This window comes from Cotesia typhae, unplaced genomic scaffold (assembly GCF_013202065.1).
Source record: "Cotesia typhae breed Kobodo isofemale line unplaced genomic scaffold, CoteBio_Ctyphae contig_11, whole genome shotgun sequence".
Lineage (NCBI taxonomy): Eukaryota > Metazoa > Arthropoda > Insecta > Hymenoptera > Braconidae > Cotesia > Cotesia typhae.
Genome location: NW_027423711.1, coordinates 3,743,741 through 3,760,788, shown reverse-complemented (window position 1 = coordinate 3,760,788; position 17,048 = coordinate 3,743,741). Strand labels below are relative to the sequence as shown.

Genomic DNA, 17,048 nt, shown 5'->3' with positions numbered 1-17,048 from the left:
CATCTTTAACTGCGCATGTTATTAATTTTATGCGTTTCCGTTTATTTTAAATTTCCCGCTCAAATTTTTAAAACCCGATTTATATTTAATTTATCTGAATTATTTATTTAATTATAGTTATTTTATTATTTGAATTAAATTATTTACATATTTGTAAAAACATTTTTATTTAATTGACAGTTAAAACTTAATTTACTCTACTACTGTTATTATTGTAAAATTGAAACAGCGCCATCTTTGTGTTGAAGGTATTAGGCTGCAGCGCCTTTTTTTATAAACTAATCTTTAGAAATTTGAGGTCAACCACATGGTCTCTAAATCCGAGCTCATAAAGTTATATTTGTAAATTAGTTTATTTAAATAGTTTTTAAAAATAATTAAAAATGCCGAAATCAAAAAGAGATAAAAAAAGTAAGTGACAATTTTTTTATTTAAAATAAATTTAATTTGAGTTTTAATTTTGAATATTTAAAAACTAACCTATATCCTCTAATGGACATTTATAAATTTATTTATTAATTGTTTTTTATTGTTTACAGTTTCTCTTACGAAAACTAGCAAAAAAGGCAAAGCATTGAAGGATCACATTATCGATGATGTGAGAAATTGCGTGGAAAAATACGACCGCATATGTGTATTTGCTGTCCGTAATATGCGTAATAATAAGCTGAAGAATTTAAGAGAAGAATGGGTCGACAGTCGTTTTTTCTTTGGTAAAAATAAAATCATTGCTATTGGCATGGGAAAAACACCAGCGGAAGAAATTGCTGATGGTATTCATAAACTGGCTAATAATTTACATGGACAGTGTGGTTTATTGTTTACAAATAAATCTAAACGTCAGGTAAATTTATTATTTCAAACAATTTTTAATATTTTGTAATTTTTATAATTATAAAGTTAGCCGACGTTTTTAATATTTTGATTTTTTTTTTTTTTAATAATTAAATTATGACAAAAAAAAAATTTTTTTTAAATTGCGTGAGTAATTTTATAAAATAAATAAATTTTGGTTTAGGTATTGGATTGGATGGATAAATACTCAGAAGTTGAGTACGCTAGAGCTGGATTTATTGTTCCTGACACAATAGTATTACCCGAAGGACCTTTACCTGATTTTTCACATGCCATTGAACCTCATCTAAGACAACTTGGTATGCCAACGGCTCTTAAAAAAGGAGTTGTTACACTAATAAAAGATTATGAAGTCTGTAAAAAAGGATTTCCACTAACTCCAGAGCAAGCCAAAATACTAGTAAGAATTTATTAATTACAATCATTTTAATTGACTATTTAATAACTCAATCACGGTAAATATTTATTTAATTAATCAATTTATTTTTTTTCAGAAATTGTTTAGTATGCAATTGGCAACATTTAAATTAATCCCACTTGGTTTTTATTCCAAAAAAAAAGGATACCAAAAAATCAAGGCTGCTGACGATGACGATAATGTCGAAAATATGGAGACAGAAATTGTTGATGAGACGTAAAATATTTTGTTATTATTTTATAAATAAAATACAATTTTTTTTTATTAAATATAAAAATTTTTTCGAACGTGTTTTTCTCCTAAAATATTAATTTATAAAATAAAAAAAAAAGAAGGAGAGCGCTAAGACAAATGAAATCTTTAAATGACATATAAACAAATAAAATTGCTAGTTAAATCTATTTGCTAAATTAAATAATTAAATTTTATTAATCTTTGGATGTTTTTTGTTAAAATTTTGTGACTGACGAGTCAACATGGTCTTACCAATTGTCTTTATAATATTTACAATCTTTATTCTAATATGGGTAAGAGTTGCAGTATTAATTACAGTTTACTTTTTTACATGTAGATATTACTTAGCATTTATATAGCTGACAATCTAAAAAAATAAAATTTCAGTTAGGTTACAACTGGCTATCAGAAATTCCTGTACATTCACATGGACATTCGAAGCTCGCTTCGTATTTAAATACGGAGAGACCCAGAAGTGCTACATCCATTGACTCTATAGACATATCTGACGGTGAAGAAATAATTAGAAATCGGCCTAAAAAACGTGGGCGTCCAAAAGTTAAAAAATAATATTTATCAAAAGGATTGGTTTATTTAATATTAAATTAAATTTAATGGAATCATGCAATAAATAACAAATCAACTCAATTGCTACGCATTTTATCGTCATTTCATTTAATGATTTGGCTACAGGTTACACAGATAGCGTTTGAGGCTCAAGTAATAATAAATTAACTAAAAAGTGACATAATTATAACTTGATCTTTTAAACTAGTGGCTAATCAATCAAACAATTCATGAAGAATAAGCCAAGTAAGCGTGCTAGCTGAGATCATTTTATTGTAGGTCATTCTTTAGACACTTTGTTCATAGATATTCAAAATTTAATTGACTCGAGAATGTATAATAAATTAAATGACTACAAAAAATATAAACTAACGTAAATTACAATTTTTAATAAATGAAAAACTTAATTTATTAATAAAACTAAATTAAATAAACCTATAACGTAGACAAAATTATTATTTTTTTAAACTAAATTTATAATATATACAACATAAATTTTACCAGCTGTTCTTTCCGTTACAATCATTCATTACGCATCATTTTTTCATTTTTTTTTTTTTTTTTTTTTTTATCAAGTCTTTGGTTTTTTATAAATCGCACTGCGACTTGATTATTTTCGATATTTGTTCATTGTATGAAAAACTTTATTGACAAAAAGAAAAAAATAAATGATACATAATACAAATATAAATAAATATGTATTATAAAACATACTATTCAGACTTTTTGTAATTGTATTCTTAATAATCATAAATGAAAAATACAATTGCAAAATTGTGAAATAAAAAAATATTTTTTTTTTTTGTTATTAATCTATCTAAATAATTTAAATATAATTTTCTTTTGCTTGAAATTATATACAGAAAGAACAAGATGATACTGGATATCATTCCCAGATTATAATGAGTATAATCTAGATATCACTCAGTATAATCCAGATTACAATGAGTATAATCCAGATATCACTCAGTATAATCTGGATTATACTAGCTACTATCTGAAATTTTTTTTTCACCACAGATATCACTGAGTATTATCTAGGATAATATCCAGTGTCATCTTGTTCTTTTCGTGTACGTGGAAAATAAAGAAAACTCTTAACTTTTACAATTCACTTTGAAATATCACATGGAAAAATGAGATTTTCAGTTTACTTTTTTTGTCTCTAATTTCAATACCTACTGAATCACATCAAATAAATTGAAAAATAACTATTACATTTTAAATGATACGAAAAAAAAAAAAAAATAATAATAAAAAATCATCTATTATTTGCTAGTCATAAAGAATGTTACCGTGAGTAAATTTTCACTGTATGTTATACATAATTATACAATGATTAAATGAATTCTAAGCTTATCGATTAGTTTTACATTCAAGACTAGAAAATTCCCTGAAACTATTTTCTTCAAATTATTTATTGTTATTGTTTTTATCATTTATGTTAATTAAAACAACTCCATTTGTAGGCATAGGCCTATAAATAATTATATAGATATTTTTTTTCAGTTATGTATTCGTATCATCATTTTAGAACATATAAATTTGTAATTCAAAATACTCCCAATCATAAATATCGACGTATAATAAAATAATTTACGTATCATTAGTAATTGGAATGCTATATATTCATTGAAAATATCTAGTCATATTTTTTTTTTTTTTTTTGTCAAAGCTTGCATTTATATCCTGTTTATTAGTTTATAATAATTTAATTAACAGGAAAGCGATAAATAAGTACTGGTAAGAATGTATTTTTTTTTCTCAATTTTCTTTAGTTATTTATGCTTTTTATCGTCGTTACGACTATGTAGTAAAAAAGTTAGCGATCAAGGCTTCAGTTTTCTTTTCATTTCTTTTTATATGAATAGTTATTTAGTGTATGCAAAATAAATAGTAATTGTAGTAAATATAAAATATTTATCCTTATTGAAAAGATTGATTTTCAATAAGTAATTCATTGAGATTTGGCAATTCTGGAATTGGATCTCGCCAATATGAAAAATGACTGAATTCATCAGATGCATCTTCTCTCAATGCTGGGAATAAATGATCCACAATGTAACTCATATTTGAGTATCTGAAACATTAATTCATAATAATCAGTATCTCGTTTTATTATCTTAGATTTTTATTGTTGGTTTGATGAATTTTTTGTCGACTGATATAAGATATCAATTTAGGCTTGATAGAATTATTGCGATGACCGAAATGAATGTGTCATTGATTTATTAGTTATAATTTATCATTTTTTCGTTAAATAAAAATCAATTTACAAAATCAAATAATTTTTAATATTATTAAATTGTTGTTGAATTTTTTTAAATTCAATTAAAAAAAATAAATATGTTTTTATCAGAAGATAAAAAAAATTTTTTTTTTTAAGTTAAAAATTTGGTCAATGTCTGTACTTAAAATAAAAATTAAAAAATATGAGTACGTAAAAATATTAAGGAACACAACCAGTATGGAGGACCTTTTTTTTAGTGCCGTCGGAAATTGCGTGTATCTCGAAAAAAATTTAATTTTTTTCTTCAAAAATTTTATAAGAGTTTTTTTTTATTTTAATTCCCAAAAATCGCTTTTTTTAAGGCTGTCACACTGGTTATGCCTCTTAATGTTAGAATCGGAGATTTATCTGTGAAGGAGAAATATTCAATGAATGAGTTAGTCAGCTAAGCATTTAGAGCAACATTGTTCACCCAAAGCATACCCTAAGACGCAAGCCTACTTTTTAGTTGATGATTTGATTGGAGAATAAAATAAAAATGTTGTGATAATAAATAAAGGATAACGCAATGAAAATTATAAATAAGCATTGATAACGATTAAACGGAGCTAAATTCATTGGGTGCTTACCCTATAAATAATAAGAAGAAGTTGATGGACAACCAAATACCGTATATGCAAGCTAAAAAGCTATATTTAAAACGCGGATCGTTTTTTTTTTTTATTCAAAAATAAATCATATTTTTTATGAAATATAATTAGATATATTATTCAAATAATAATACTAATAAAATCACCGTGATAAATATTAGCACGAAATTCAGCAGAATAAATAATTAATAGTCTAAAAAAATTAAAAAAAAAAAATTGTCTATGGTTGTGTTGTCATCAGTGAATGGTTGCCCTGGGTAGAGGTGGGAACAAGTCATTGACGCTATCACTCTGACACGCATAGCTGCAATCATATAAATATTTTTCCCTGTCAAATAATCCTGTTTAACTTTTTCAATTAATTACACCGATAGGATATCCCTTAGATGCCTATCATAGTTGTCCCATTTTTAGCTGATGGGTTTTTGTTTTATCCTCGAAATTAAATTTCGAGATTATTAATACTGTCAGTTTGCTAGTAACTCATTCGTTATGATTATTTTTTGAATATTCCAATACTGTTAAAAAATAATACTAGGTAAAAAAAAATATATTAGTAAAATGCGTGCTCATTATTAGTGAGAGTTAGTAATTGATTAAGTTTGTAAATTATTGTTGGATTATAATTTTACTATAAGTGTTATTTTAAAAATTAAAATAAAATTATTATAATAGTAAAGTACTTACGATGACTGGAATGTCTGAGTCAACTCATGTTTCAATTCTCCACGATGATTAATTGTAAAAATTCGTGTAATTGGAATACCAACTGCTCTATAAGCCCACACATCCTTTAAAAAAAATATTAAATGAATTTATTAATTAATACTTAAATTGTTAAAATGTAAGTTAAAAAAAAAAAAAAAAAAACGCCCTTCGGCTACACGCGAAATGGAAAAATACTTACATTTATTCGATTGCCGTATCCAGCGTAAAACGGATTAGAACCTTCAGGAAATAGCGCCTGAATATCACTGAGACAAGATATTTTAAACTGCTCAGGTTTTTTCTCAATAACTTCCCGATGGAATGCAGACAAAAGACTGGTTGGATTTAAAAGTAGAGGTCCTTCGGGAAGTGAAAGATCATCCTGTTTGATACTTTTCAAATACTGTCTTGTACCACGTGCTTGACCAATAGCACGCGCTGATAAATACAATAACTTATAACCGTTATTTTTAATCTTAGTAAAAAGTTGAGCAACACCCGATTGGGCCCAGTCTTTTCCTACAATTGGCAGAATGTGTCCTAATACATCGGACTTCGTAATAGTCCCATCGATGTCAGATATTACTATTTTATCATTCCATTTCCATCGATAAATGTGACACTTACAACGTGATGTGCCTTGATAAGCCGTAGTAACACTAAATACAACTTCATTAGGTCCTTCTTTAAGATTCAAGCTTTCTATTTGTTCAGACGTAAGTCTCAATGTTTTGCGATATTTTTCACCAGATTCATAGTACGGTCTTCGTCGTTCTGGTATTCTGACTCCTTGAGTCTCGTTTGGATTGCTATCTGAGTCTTCACTTCCGCTGTACCCTTCACCTTCCGGTTTTTCATTAGCTCGTTCAACTGATGGCTGAACCATATTATTTTCTTCGGGCTTGACCAATGAGTCATTCTCTACATTATTTATTTCTGCAATCACCTGTTCTTCTTCTTCTTCTTCTTCTTCTTCTTTTTTTTCGAAACTAAAAATTAAGAAGAAACATTAAAAAAAAAAAAATTAAACAGACAATAAATTTTTGGAAAGTTGATTTTTCATTAATTTTTTTACTTTTTTATATAATTTATTTTTTTTATTAATTTTTTATACTCTTTAAATACCAATGAAAAATGGATAATAAAAATATTTGTTGTTTTTTTTTAGATACCCTATTTAGATACTGAGATTTAATTTGATTGTCAACCATAAATCTCCAAAAAAAAAAAAAATTAAAAGATACATTACGTTTTAGATGGCGAGTCAATTTCTTCGACATCAATTGCAGGCTCTAATAATTCAGTAGATTGACTGTTTTCTATCGGGATAGACTGTCCGTCTTGACCAACGGTTTCGGAAAGTTTTTTAGGCGGCTGTGACGATGAACGCCTCCACGAGAACCATGAACTATAACCAGTTCTTGTTTCGTTTGCTTTATTGACAGTTTCTTTCTTATTGTCTTGATGCATCGGCAGTGAGCCATATTGCGCATATAAATTTTCAATGGTATGTTGTGGTAAGCCACGTTGAAAAGCAGCCAGTGAAATAATAATTGGACAAGCTGTTGTCCAATTATAATATTTACCATTTATTTTAATTACTAAATTTGGATTTTCGTATAATTTAGTATCATTGCAAAGATCGTCGTATTGGAGTAAATTTTGTTGAAATAATTCATCACTTGGACCATCATCAGTGTCCAAGCCACCGCATAATGATAAACTTATATCAATATTATTCTCAAACATTGATTGTTTAGATTCTTCAAAATCACTGTCCAGTGATTTTGGATCTCCAATGGCACCTTCTACACTGTTGGGACTCTGGGGTAAGCTTGGGCCATTACCAGATTCAGTATCTTCTTCGTCAGCTTGTTTATCTCCTGTAATAAATATATTGCATGTTTTATAAATTTTTTGTTTAAATACTTTTTAAATTCATTTGAATTCCACAAAACTCGTAAAATCTTATGTATGCACAGAAAAAAGTAAACTGTAAAATTAATTCGGATTCCAGTTAAAGAATAAATCGTAGCATCTAAATGATAAATACTACATCGTGATTAAAATCACGATTTTACTGTTTAAAATTGTAATTTTTAGCAGTTGATAATTATTTATTATTTATTACAGTTTACTTTTTTTTTTTAATATAAAATTAAAAAAAAAATGGGTGAGGATTAATATTTTTTAGTCAACTATCACCACAAGATAATAAATTATGTAATAATGAATTGCGATGAATGTAATTAGAATAAAAAAATGACAATAGAACATAGTAGTGCAGAGTATAAGCGATAAATGGTATACCTTTCGCCACGGTAGTTCCGCGATGGGAAGAGGGAAAATAAAGGGCAGCTACTTCAGGATCCAATTCATCTGCATTCAAATCACTCAGGTAAATGCCCTCTGATTCTGGATTGTGTCTTACGCGCGATGTCTTCTTCATGAAGGAGAACATACCACTGAGCATAGAGCGCTGTGCCTCTGCTACCATTGGAAAAGCCGTTAGCAAATACGGTTAGTGGAAGAAAGTGTAATAAGCAATTTGTGATAATGTATTATTATTATAAGTATTTTTATTTAAAAAAATTTATTATATTTTATTGTTATTAACGATTGTATTAATGATGATGAATTAATTAAAATTTCAAGTTTTGTGGTTAAAAATGATGTTAATAAATATTTTTGGATTACTTACCGTCATTTGGTTGAATAACAGTTGTAACAGAATTGAGAGCATGAGGTGTATCAATTGGTGGACTTGGTAATTCACCCCATCTCCAACTCTGCTGATGGCTCTTGTCATCTTCGCGTTCTTTACCTTCTTCGCGTTGCTGTTCAATTTTACGCATCTCAAATTCCGTGTCAGATTGTACGGGTGAGCAAGGCCTGGAATCCCGGTTCCTTTTAAGATAAAAAGTAAAAAAAAAAAGAATATTCAATTTTACAACAAAAAAAAATACTACGGTATTCAGAGTGAAGTGTTATGATGGATTATTATGTAAATTAATGAATTGTCGCATTGTCAAGTGTAAAATACTTAACTCATAAAAATTTAGATAACTACGAAAAAATAATAAATAGTAATATTAATTTTTTATATTTTTAGTTTTTATTGGCTGTCCAGTTTAATACAATAATTTTTTCTCTAATTTTTTGTAATATTGTTAGCCTGTATTTCTCTTCAGGCATAAACAAATTATCGTCAATTCATATCTAAATTTGTCATTAAAAATAAATTTGACTGAAAAAATAATAGTTGCCTGGAGGGAAATACAGGTTAACAATATTACGAAAAATTAGAGAAAAAAATTATTATATTAACCTGGACAGCCAATAAAAATTAAAAATATAAAGTATTATAAAACCAATCTTTAGAAAAAATAAATATCAAAAGTAATATTAATCTTACTTAGTAATTTCAGTGTCACTGAAGAAATGATAATCAGATGGTGGTGGTAAATCTTCAGTAGTTTTGGTTTCATTTTCAATAATTGGACTGGAGTTCTTTAATACCTGAAATAATATTTTTAAATTAAATAAAATTTATTAATTAAAATAAATTAATAAAAATATAAAAAAAGTATTTACTGGTTCATTAGGTGACTCTTCAGTTGGTGGAGTTGTCTCAGTTTCACTGACTTCCGTTTGACTGCTACTTCCATTACTTGCTTTTCTTTGAGCTCCTTTTTTCTTCATAAGACTCTTCTTTCTCCTTTTACGTTTAGATGACGACGAAGTCTGAACTTTAACTTCATCTGTGATTCTTTCAACATGAGATTTTTTTTCCACAGTAGTAGATTCATCACGTGAAGTTTTTTCTCTAGCATCACTTGACGGATCATCGGTAATAGGTCTAAAATCATTATTAACAACGCTTATTTTTCTAATTCTCTCCGTTGAAGTAACAGCGATAAAAGATTTTGGCGTTGAGACAGGTTTAGTTTCATCTTCATTGATGTTATCCATATCAAAAATTTCTTCTTCAACTTGTAGTGAAATTTTATCGTGACCTTTCCATTTTTCTTCATCTTCATAGTCATCCTCTTTACTTTTCCAATCATTCAACAATGCTTTCTCGAATTTTGGTCTCTGCTCAGCTGGCAGTTCCGGAAAATTTTCTTTAAACAACCGTTCTCTGTCTTCTATCTTCAGCGCCGAATATTCATCACGTATCATTTGCTGTTTTTGTCGAGTTGACATTGCACTCAAACTTTCTTCAAATATTTTACTGCGCTCTTCGTATGTCATCGAAGCTATTTGCAGCCATTTTTCTCGATGTTCAGCAGGTAAATCGGAAAATTGTTCAATTAAAAATTTTTCACGTTGATCTACTGGCAACGAAGACATCTGCTCCAACTTTTCACGCTCTATCGACAGCACTGAATCGCGTAATATCTTTTCATGCTGCTCTTGAGGTAAATCAGATAATAAATGAAATCTGTCAACAATAAACAATAAAAAAATATTATTTAATTATCACTTTAATATCAATAAATATTAATAACTTCTTTGCATACCTAGGAGGTGGAAAGCAATTGTCATCTGGTATAGGTGAACAAGCAAGGTGTGGTGGTATTTCAGTGGCATTTTCAAGACCATGTGAGCTTACTTCTTCGACGAAAAAAGCTTCTCCAGAGTCACCCAGTTTCATCTGAATTTGTCTTGGCTCTCCATTTATTTCGATATCCACCTGGAAATTTAATTTATCAGTGACAGTCAATTTTCTATGTTGAGTTTTTAATAGTTTTTTGGTTCTATTAATTTATACGGTCACATTTTTCCATTAAATTATTTTTAATTGTTCTTGTGATAGCACTATTGTTTTTTAAATTTATTTATAAAGTACCCAAACTATGTACAGTGTAACTATAAATATAAAAAACAATTAATTGCAATAAAAAAATGCTTCTAAAAATTTTCACTTGTAATTTTTATTAATTTTCACATGTGAAACTTTTTAATTAATTTTTTTTTTAAATAATTTAGTTGCTGAAAAATTCTAAAAAAATTTTTAATATCTGTCAACTTCAGTGTTATATTAATTAAGTCCAATTAAGTATAATATTTTATTATATTTATTCTAATATTCATAAAAAATTTCAGTATTTTTTTTTTCTATTATTTTTTTTTAATTTATACTATTTTAATTGTATAAATTTATTTAGAGACCCTTATTGGCCTTCTAGCTGTTGGGTTGTATAAAAGGAAATATAATAAATAAATAAATCCTAATACAAAGTTAATATTATGTAGCTTATTTAAATCTAATAAAAATTTTTATGATTATTGATTGAATAAATTTTTCCTCCCATCAAAAACAATAAATATATTTTTAAGTAAATATTTTTATGATACTTAAAATTTAATGACATTTATAGGTAACAATTCAGTCTTTTCTGATTAATATTGTACATTATAAAATTACAATTCAATATTACTCCACAAATTTCTATCACGGAAGCAAAATTTAAAACGTCATTTGACAAATTAATTATCACACGTTAAAGTTAATTAATGATAAAATTTTTAGCGATATTGATTTATTATTCATGATGGACGTGAATGTAAATAATTCATAACTGACTAAAATCCAGAAACAATTGGATTAAATAATTAATAATTGATAACCGAATATAAAATATTTAAAAATGAATTTCAAATTTTTAAATTACAATAAATTATAAAGTAATACTCACGACTTTTTCTCTTGATCTCAAAACTCCAAGTTTGCCAAATCTTACGTGAAAAGGCGAGCAAGTGAATGATCCATCATCTTGCTCAACGACAATTACATCAATAGCTCCAGTAAGAGTAGCCGCATTAATTTCATTGTAAAAATCACGAAAGTTGCTAATGAACTTGCCAATGTAGTTCATGCTGTACATTTTATATGCCTCGTCTATTTAACCAATCGTTGTTAATTATCAATATATTATTTAAATCTTTGTTCTGTTTACAACAATTAAATATCGGACAATAATTAAAAAAAAAAATAACTCATGTTTCATTTATCTAATCATCACAATGATACTTATTATAAAAAATTCAATTATTAAAAATAAATTTTATAAAAACAATTAATCTTATGTGGATTTCGTAAAACAATAATATTTATTATAAACTCGATTCAAAGTCCACTTTAACGTTGTTTCACTTAAGCAAAGCTGATGTATGTATTGATTTGTCGTCATGCATTTCCGAGAAATATTAATACACACAATATGTAAATATATAGATTTAGCAAAAAAAAAAAGAAAAAAAAAAAACTGTCAAATTTAAATCACAGGTGTAACTATATATATTTATATAACTGATATCACTGATATTAAAATGAAACAAATGATTATTGTGTTTATGTTCAATTAATTAAATAGTTCTACTTAACTTTAGATTTTAATTATTATTAAATTAAATAAATAATTAAATTTTTAACAAGACGGGCACAATTGTGACAGATGACAATTATGAGTGAATAATTACTTCGGTAAACGTTAACAAAGACTTGGCATTGTAAATCCTTTGTTCGCTTAATCCATAAGACCTCAAGGGTCTTGGCCAGGCTGTGCTAGCTTTTGCCTGCTCGTGCTTGTTTGTTACTGTAACTTTCCCCCAGTCCTGGAGCCAGTACAGCACCCGCTTACTGTTTTACATATATATTCACTCAGTATTATATCTGTACACACTGACGATCCTCATTCCTCGTTCACTAGATTGCACCAGATAGTACGCGATGAAATCACTGGTGGGGGCGAACGTCAGTTAATAGGTTACGTGATCGCGGAAAATCTAATGACAGCTTGTCCTGACTGTTCGGTCGATAAGATGGCGTACCACGTGATCATTCAACGCGGATGGCGCGAAATTTTAAATTTTGGAGTTTTTTTAATCTGAAAATAAAAAATTATTTTTTAGTTAATTTTTTATTTTATTATATTATATGATAAATTATTTAATAAATTATATAATACTAAAGCTAGTCATGAAAATTAATTTAGCTGATATTTAATAATTTTTAGAAATTTTTTTAACAGATAAATTATGGCAAAAAAAATAAGAAAAAAAAATTGACATGTAGAAATTTTTAAAAATTAAAAATGCAATTTTTTTTAACAAATTTATTTGTAAAAAAAGAATTAAAAAATTATCAAGTGACTGTTAACTTTAATGTCATTTTTATAATACTAAAGTTAGCTGACATTTTTAATTTTTTTTCATTTATTAAATTATAAATAAAAAAAATTTTTTTAAAATTACATTTATAGTTTTTTCCTTTTTTTATAAATGAAATTTTTTTTTTTCATTTTTTTGCAATTTTAAACAATTGTTTTTTTTATTTGAATAAAAATTACAATTACGTAAATTGTTAAAGTTTTTTGAACGGTATAAAATAAAATAAAGCTAAAAACTAAAAAAAAAAATACTTTACGCGTATTTTTTTTAGAATTTATTCGAGTAAAAGTTATTAAAGTTTTAATGTCCAAGAATTTGCAAAAAGATTGAAGTTATTACGTGATACCTCCTAATCCGATTGAGTCATAAATGTTTTACGTATATGGAAGCGTGTTTTACAAGAAAAGTTTAGCGAGTCACGTTGCGTTTGGTCATCCTGTTAATAAACGTGTCACTCTATTGTATTTTATGTCAATCTAATAAAAAAAAACTAGATCATAGTCTAAGACATTATATTGTTTGTCTGTAATTAGTATCCGTCTAAGTATTTTTTCAATATCTTTAAGACATGCTTTTACACTAATAAGTAAGTTGTTTAAAGTGTAATTATGTTTTACAATATAGCTATTTTTTATCAGAAAATGTGAAGTTTCCGAAGGATATTACAAGGAAAAAAAATAAAAAAATTACATTGTAAACTGTAACGTAGCGCTTTAAATGAAAAAACTGGGAAAATTACTGTTTCAGATTATAATCAATAATTTTTTAAATTATACAAAAAAAACTGACATATTTTTTGCTCAAATAAATTATTTTCACTTTAAATAAAAAAACAGATCTATTGTTGGGTAATAAAAAAAAAAACTAGAGAGAATTATTTTACAAATAAGAAAAAAAATTTTTATAATAATCAGAAGTAATCTATAATCTTTAAAAGTGGACATTGAACTTAAAATATTAACGACAAATGGTATTACAGATAATTGAACATTGCACCTAATCGTTGCGTAAATGTAAATTGCTTTGTAATAATTTGTAATAAAATTAAAACTCAGAAAGATAGCAATAAGAAAAATTTTTTTTAATTCAATGTTCAAGTTTATTATTGACTCTGAGATCACGCTTGTTTTCAATCAAATTGCAGACAAATTTTGGCAAATTATCAACATTTAAAAATTCAACTTTTTGCTATATTTTTAATTTTTGTGCAATAACTGGATTCGAGTCAAGTAAACACAATTATCGAGCAAAGCTTTTATTTTTCTGTTATTTATATTTAAATCAAGCAAAAAGATTTTTCTTTTTAAATTCTTTTTTATCAATCTAATCATATTACATAATTTTTTTGTGTCTAGAGATTTCTTGTCTGGTTTTTTGTAAAAAAAAAAAAAAAAAAAAAAAAAAAAACGAACATTTAATTGGAGTACTAAATAATCAAAAAAATAATCGCCGATATCACTATCACTAAATAAAATTACATTGAAGAAGTGAGATATCTAATGAATGCTCTTTACGCTGATTACTAATGTCTCGGCTCGTTGCCAATTCACTTTATAAAATAATGCCAAACCGGAAGTGTGTTCTGACCGTTTACACTGCATCAGACGACTCATCGAACAGAACTAAAGAAAATATGCGAAAAATTATATTTCATGTTTGTATCTCATAACAAAAAATATTTCCGTTGAATTTTGGATTAAACAGATTTTATAATTGTCCCTGAGTCATTTAAATTAATTATAAAATTAAATTTTAATAATTCTGATAAATTATCAAAATAATTAATATTTATATTGGTTCTAAAATTATTTTCTACAGAAGATGTTTGCTTTCATGATAAAAATTATAAAATATTAATCAAGTTTGCTTTTTTTTAATTAATCAAGTTCTGGAATAATTGACGAAATTTTTTATGTAAATATTTATTATCAGTAATTTAATTAAGCAAATTGATGATTAATCATTATCAAAGAAATTTAAGCTCAGATTTATTATTTAGTTATCGACTAAATTAAATTATAAATTAATGTGTGGATTATAATTGATGTCATAAGTCTAGTTCGTTGACTATATGATGTTGCAATAATTTGTTTTGTCTACTGAGCACATGATTTTAAATAAATAAACAATAGTATTCAAATAAACTCTCTTATTACGTCTTTATTTTTTTTAAGCTTGATATAAATAATTATATTATAATTATTCCGTATAAAAAAATTATTCCAACAGAAAATTATTAAAATTGATTACATTAAAAATCATTTAAGGACTTATTTCGATAAGTTAAACCTTTAAAAATAACATATTAAAATTTCAGATCGATATCTCAAATAGTTTTTTAATTACAGCCATTTAAAGAGTAGCCGCTCGGAAGGTAGAATAAAATCATTTTATTTTTAAACGCGTTTTTTCAAAACAGCATTTTTCAAATTTTTGGAGTGATTACTCGAAGACAAATCATCCGATCACTACCAAATTTTTTTCTGCATGTTCTGTATATAGTTCTCCATACAATGACCCTCCAGTTTTTGATCTGATCAAAAATCGAATTTTGGCAGGCCAAAAACGACCAAAATTTTGGGTCAAATTCAAATTTTTTTTTTTAAAAACGCCGCCAATTTATCAATTTTTGATATTTTTTCGACCGTGTGTCATCGTACGGACAATATCTTCTAGTTTAACGAGAATTTTTTTTTTTTACGTTTCATCCACGGAGAAGGCCAGAATCACCCCAGCACTGGAGGACCTTTTTTTTTAGCGCCGTCGGAGATGGCATGTAACTCGAAAAATATTTAATTTTTTTCTTCAAAAATTTTACTGTGTATTCTCAAAATATGTATAAACATACCCTTAAAATTTCAAAACAATTCATACGGGAGTTTTTTTTATTTTAATTCCCAAAAATCGCCTTATTTTTAGGCTGTCACACTGGTCGTGCCCCTAAAGATTGATGACAAAGTTCAATTCCTCGACTTCAAAAGCTTCAATCTTTCGATTGATCAATTAGAGATACTAGATTGTAATAAAAAGCAGTTGTCCGTATAAACATCTTTATTTTCAAGTACTCGAGAAAAGATAATAATTTTTACATTGCGCTATTAGAGCTTGAACAAACAAAAAAAAAAAAAAATTTTTTAAATTCATTGACTTTTCTATTTTAACAGAACAACGTGACCTTTGGCCCTTGTCCAGTTGTCTTGACCATGGACCTGACATTACCCAAAAATTTATTCTCGTCATTCATACATATAATTTTGCGCGAGCAAAATTATTTAAAAACATCAATTAATAAATCATATATATATATATATATATATATATATATATATATATATATATATATATATATATGTATAAATAGATTTAATAGTTCGACGTTAATACATAATATGACCATTAAAAATAACTAAAAATGTGTTACACTAAATATCATACGATAATCCCCACCAAAACGGAATCACGCCATAAAAAAGGAAACGAAATGGGACTGGAGTACTTTCAGAAGTTTCAATAGGTCAAAAGAGCCTTGAGTTTTATTTTTTGTACATTAACCCAGAATTTTTATATAATAAAAATACAAATCGATGTGCGAGTAGAAAGTAACGTAACGCCTGAGAAATTAAATTGAAAGAAGTACGCTCACATGTCTATTACATACTTATATTTGTTCTCCAGAAAAAAAAAATCCAATGCACCTAGATCACGCGAAACTCACGATTCACGATCTATTAACATTTAATTTTCCTTTTTTTTTTAATTCACAGTTTAATTGATAAAATAATTTAATTTTTTAAATTTGCAAAAAAAAATTAATCACTAACCTTGATTATTAAAAATAAGTTAATGCTTATCATGCCGTAAATCATTTTTATAAATATACCGAGCAATGAATAATAATTATTAATAATTAAAAAAAATATCAAAGTCATAAATTATTTTCATTTATTTATTTACTACTCTATAAATAGTTAAAGCAATTACTTACTGAAAATATCCAGAGTATATCCAATATATTTATGTGAACAGAGTTCAATTAAAAAATAAACTTTGAAAATTAAAATTAATAGTATTAATTATTTAAATAAATAAATAATTTATGAATACATGTTTTATTTTCTTTAATTATATTATTGTGAAATAATAAACAAATATCCGTTAAATTTATTTATAAAAACACGCGTAGTCGCGATGAAAGTCTGAATGTTACTGA

The 17,048-nt window shown here is 26.5% G+C and overlaps 2 protein-coding genes across 7 annotated transcripts; one reads left to right on the top strand and one right to left on the bottom strand.

Moving 5' to 3' along the window:
• The first annotated feature begins 154 nt into the window (after window positions 1-154).
• Window positions 155-2,515, top strand: Rplp0-like (ribosomal protein LP0-like). Of its 3 annotated transcripts, none has more exons than XR_012478852.1 (5): window positions 155-411; window positions 540-844; window positions 1,019-1,255; window positions 1,350-1,800; window positions 1,895-2,515. XR_012478852.1 is itself a non-coding variant. In XM_074239964.1 (5 exons), exons 1-5 carry the CDS (start codon window positions 384-386, stop codon window positions 1,996-1,998), a joined length of 810 nt encoding a protein of 269 aa, XP_074096065.1. In that variant the 5' UTR covers window positions 155-383; the 3' UTR covers window positions 1,999-2,515. The 3 variants fall into 3 exon arrangements, 2 of the variants coding, with proteins under 2 accessions (XP_074096065.1, XP_074096075.1); XM_074239964.1 differs by having other exon boundaries at window positions 1,350-1,489; window positions 1,899-2,515; XM_074239974.1 differs by having other exon boundaries at window positions 1,350-1,489.
• Lpin (phosphatidate phosphatase LPIN) lies at window positions 2,160-17,048 on the bottom strand. 4 transcript variants are annotated; one of them, XM_074239278.1, is made up of 12 exons: window positions 16,824-17,048; window positions 12,149-12,555; window positions 11,365-11,567; window positions 10,186-10,358; window positions 9,257-10,106; window positions 9,078-9,181; window positions 8,364-8,569; window positions 7,973-8,152; window positions 6,912-7,545; window positions 5,862-6,651; window positions 5,642-5,745; window positions 2,160-4,154 (listed from the first exon to the last, which is right to left on the bottom strand). In XM_074239278.1, exons 3-12 carry the CDS (start codon window positions 11,551-11,553, stop codon window positions 4,001-4,003), a joined length of 3,384 nt encoding a protein of 1,127 aa, XP_074095379.1. In that variant the 5' UTR covers window positions 11,554-11,567; window positions 12,149-12,555; window positions 16,824-17,048; the 3' UTR covers window positions 2,160-4,000. The 4 variants fall into 4 exon arrangements, 3 of the variants coding, with proteins under 3 accessions (XP_074095379.1, XP_074095370.1, XP_074095385.1); XR_012478791.1 differs by adding an exon at window positions 4,934-5,258 and having other exon boundaries at window positions 4,015-4,154; window positions 11,365-12,555; XM_074239269.1 differs by lacking the exon at window positions 16,824-17,048 and adding an exon at window positions 16,660-16,676 and having other exon boundaries at window positions 11,365-12,555.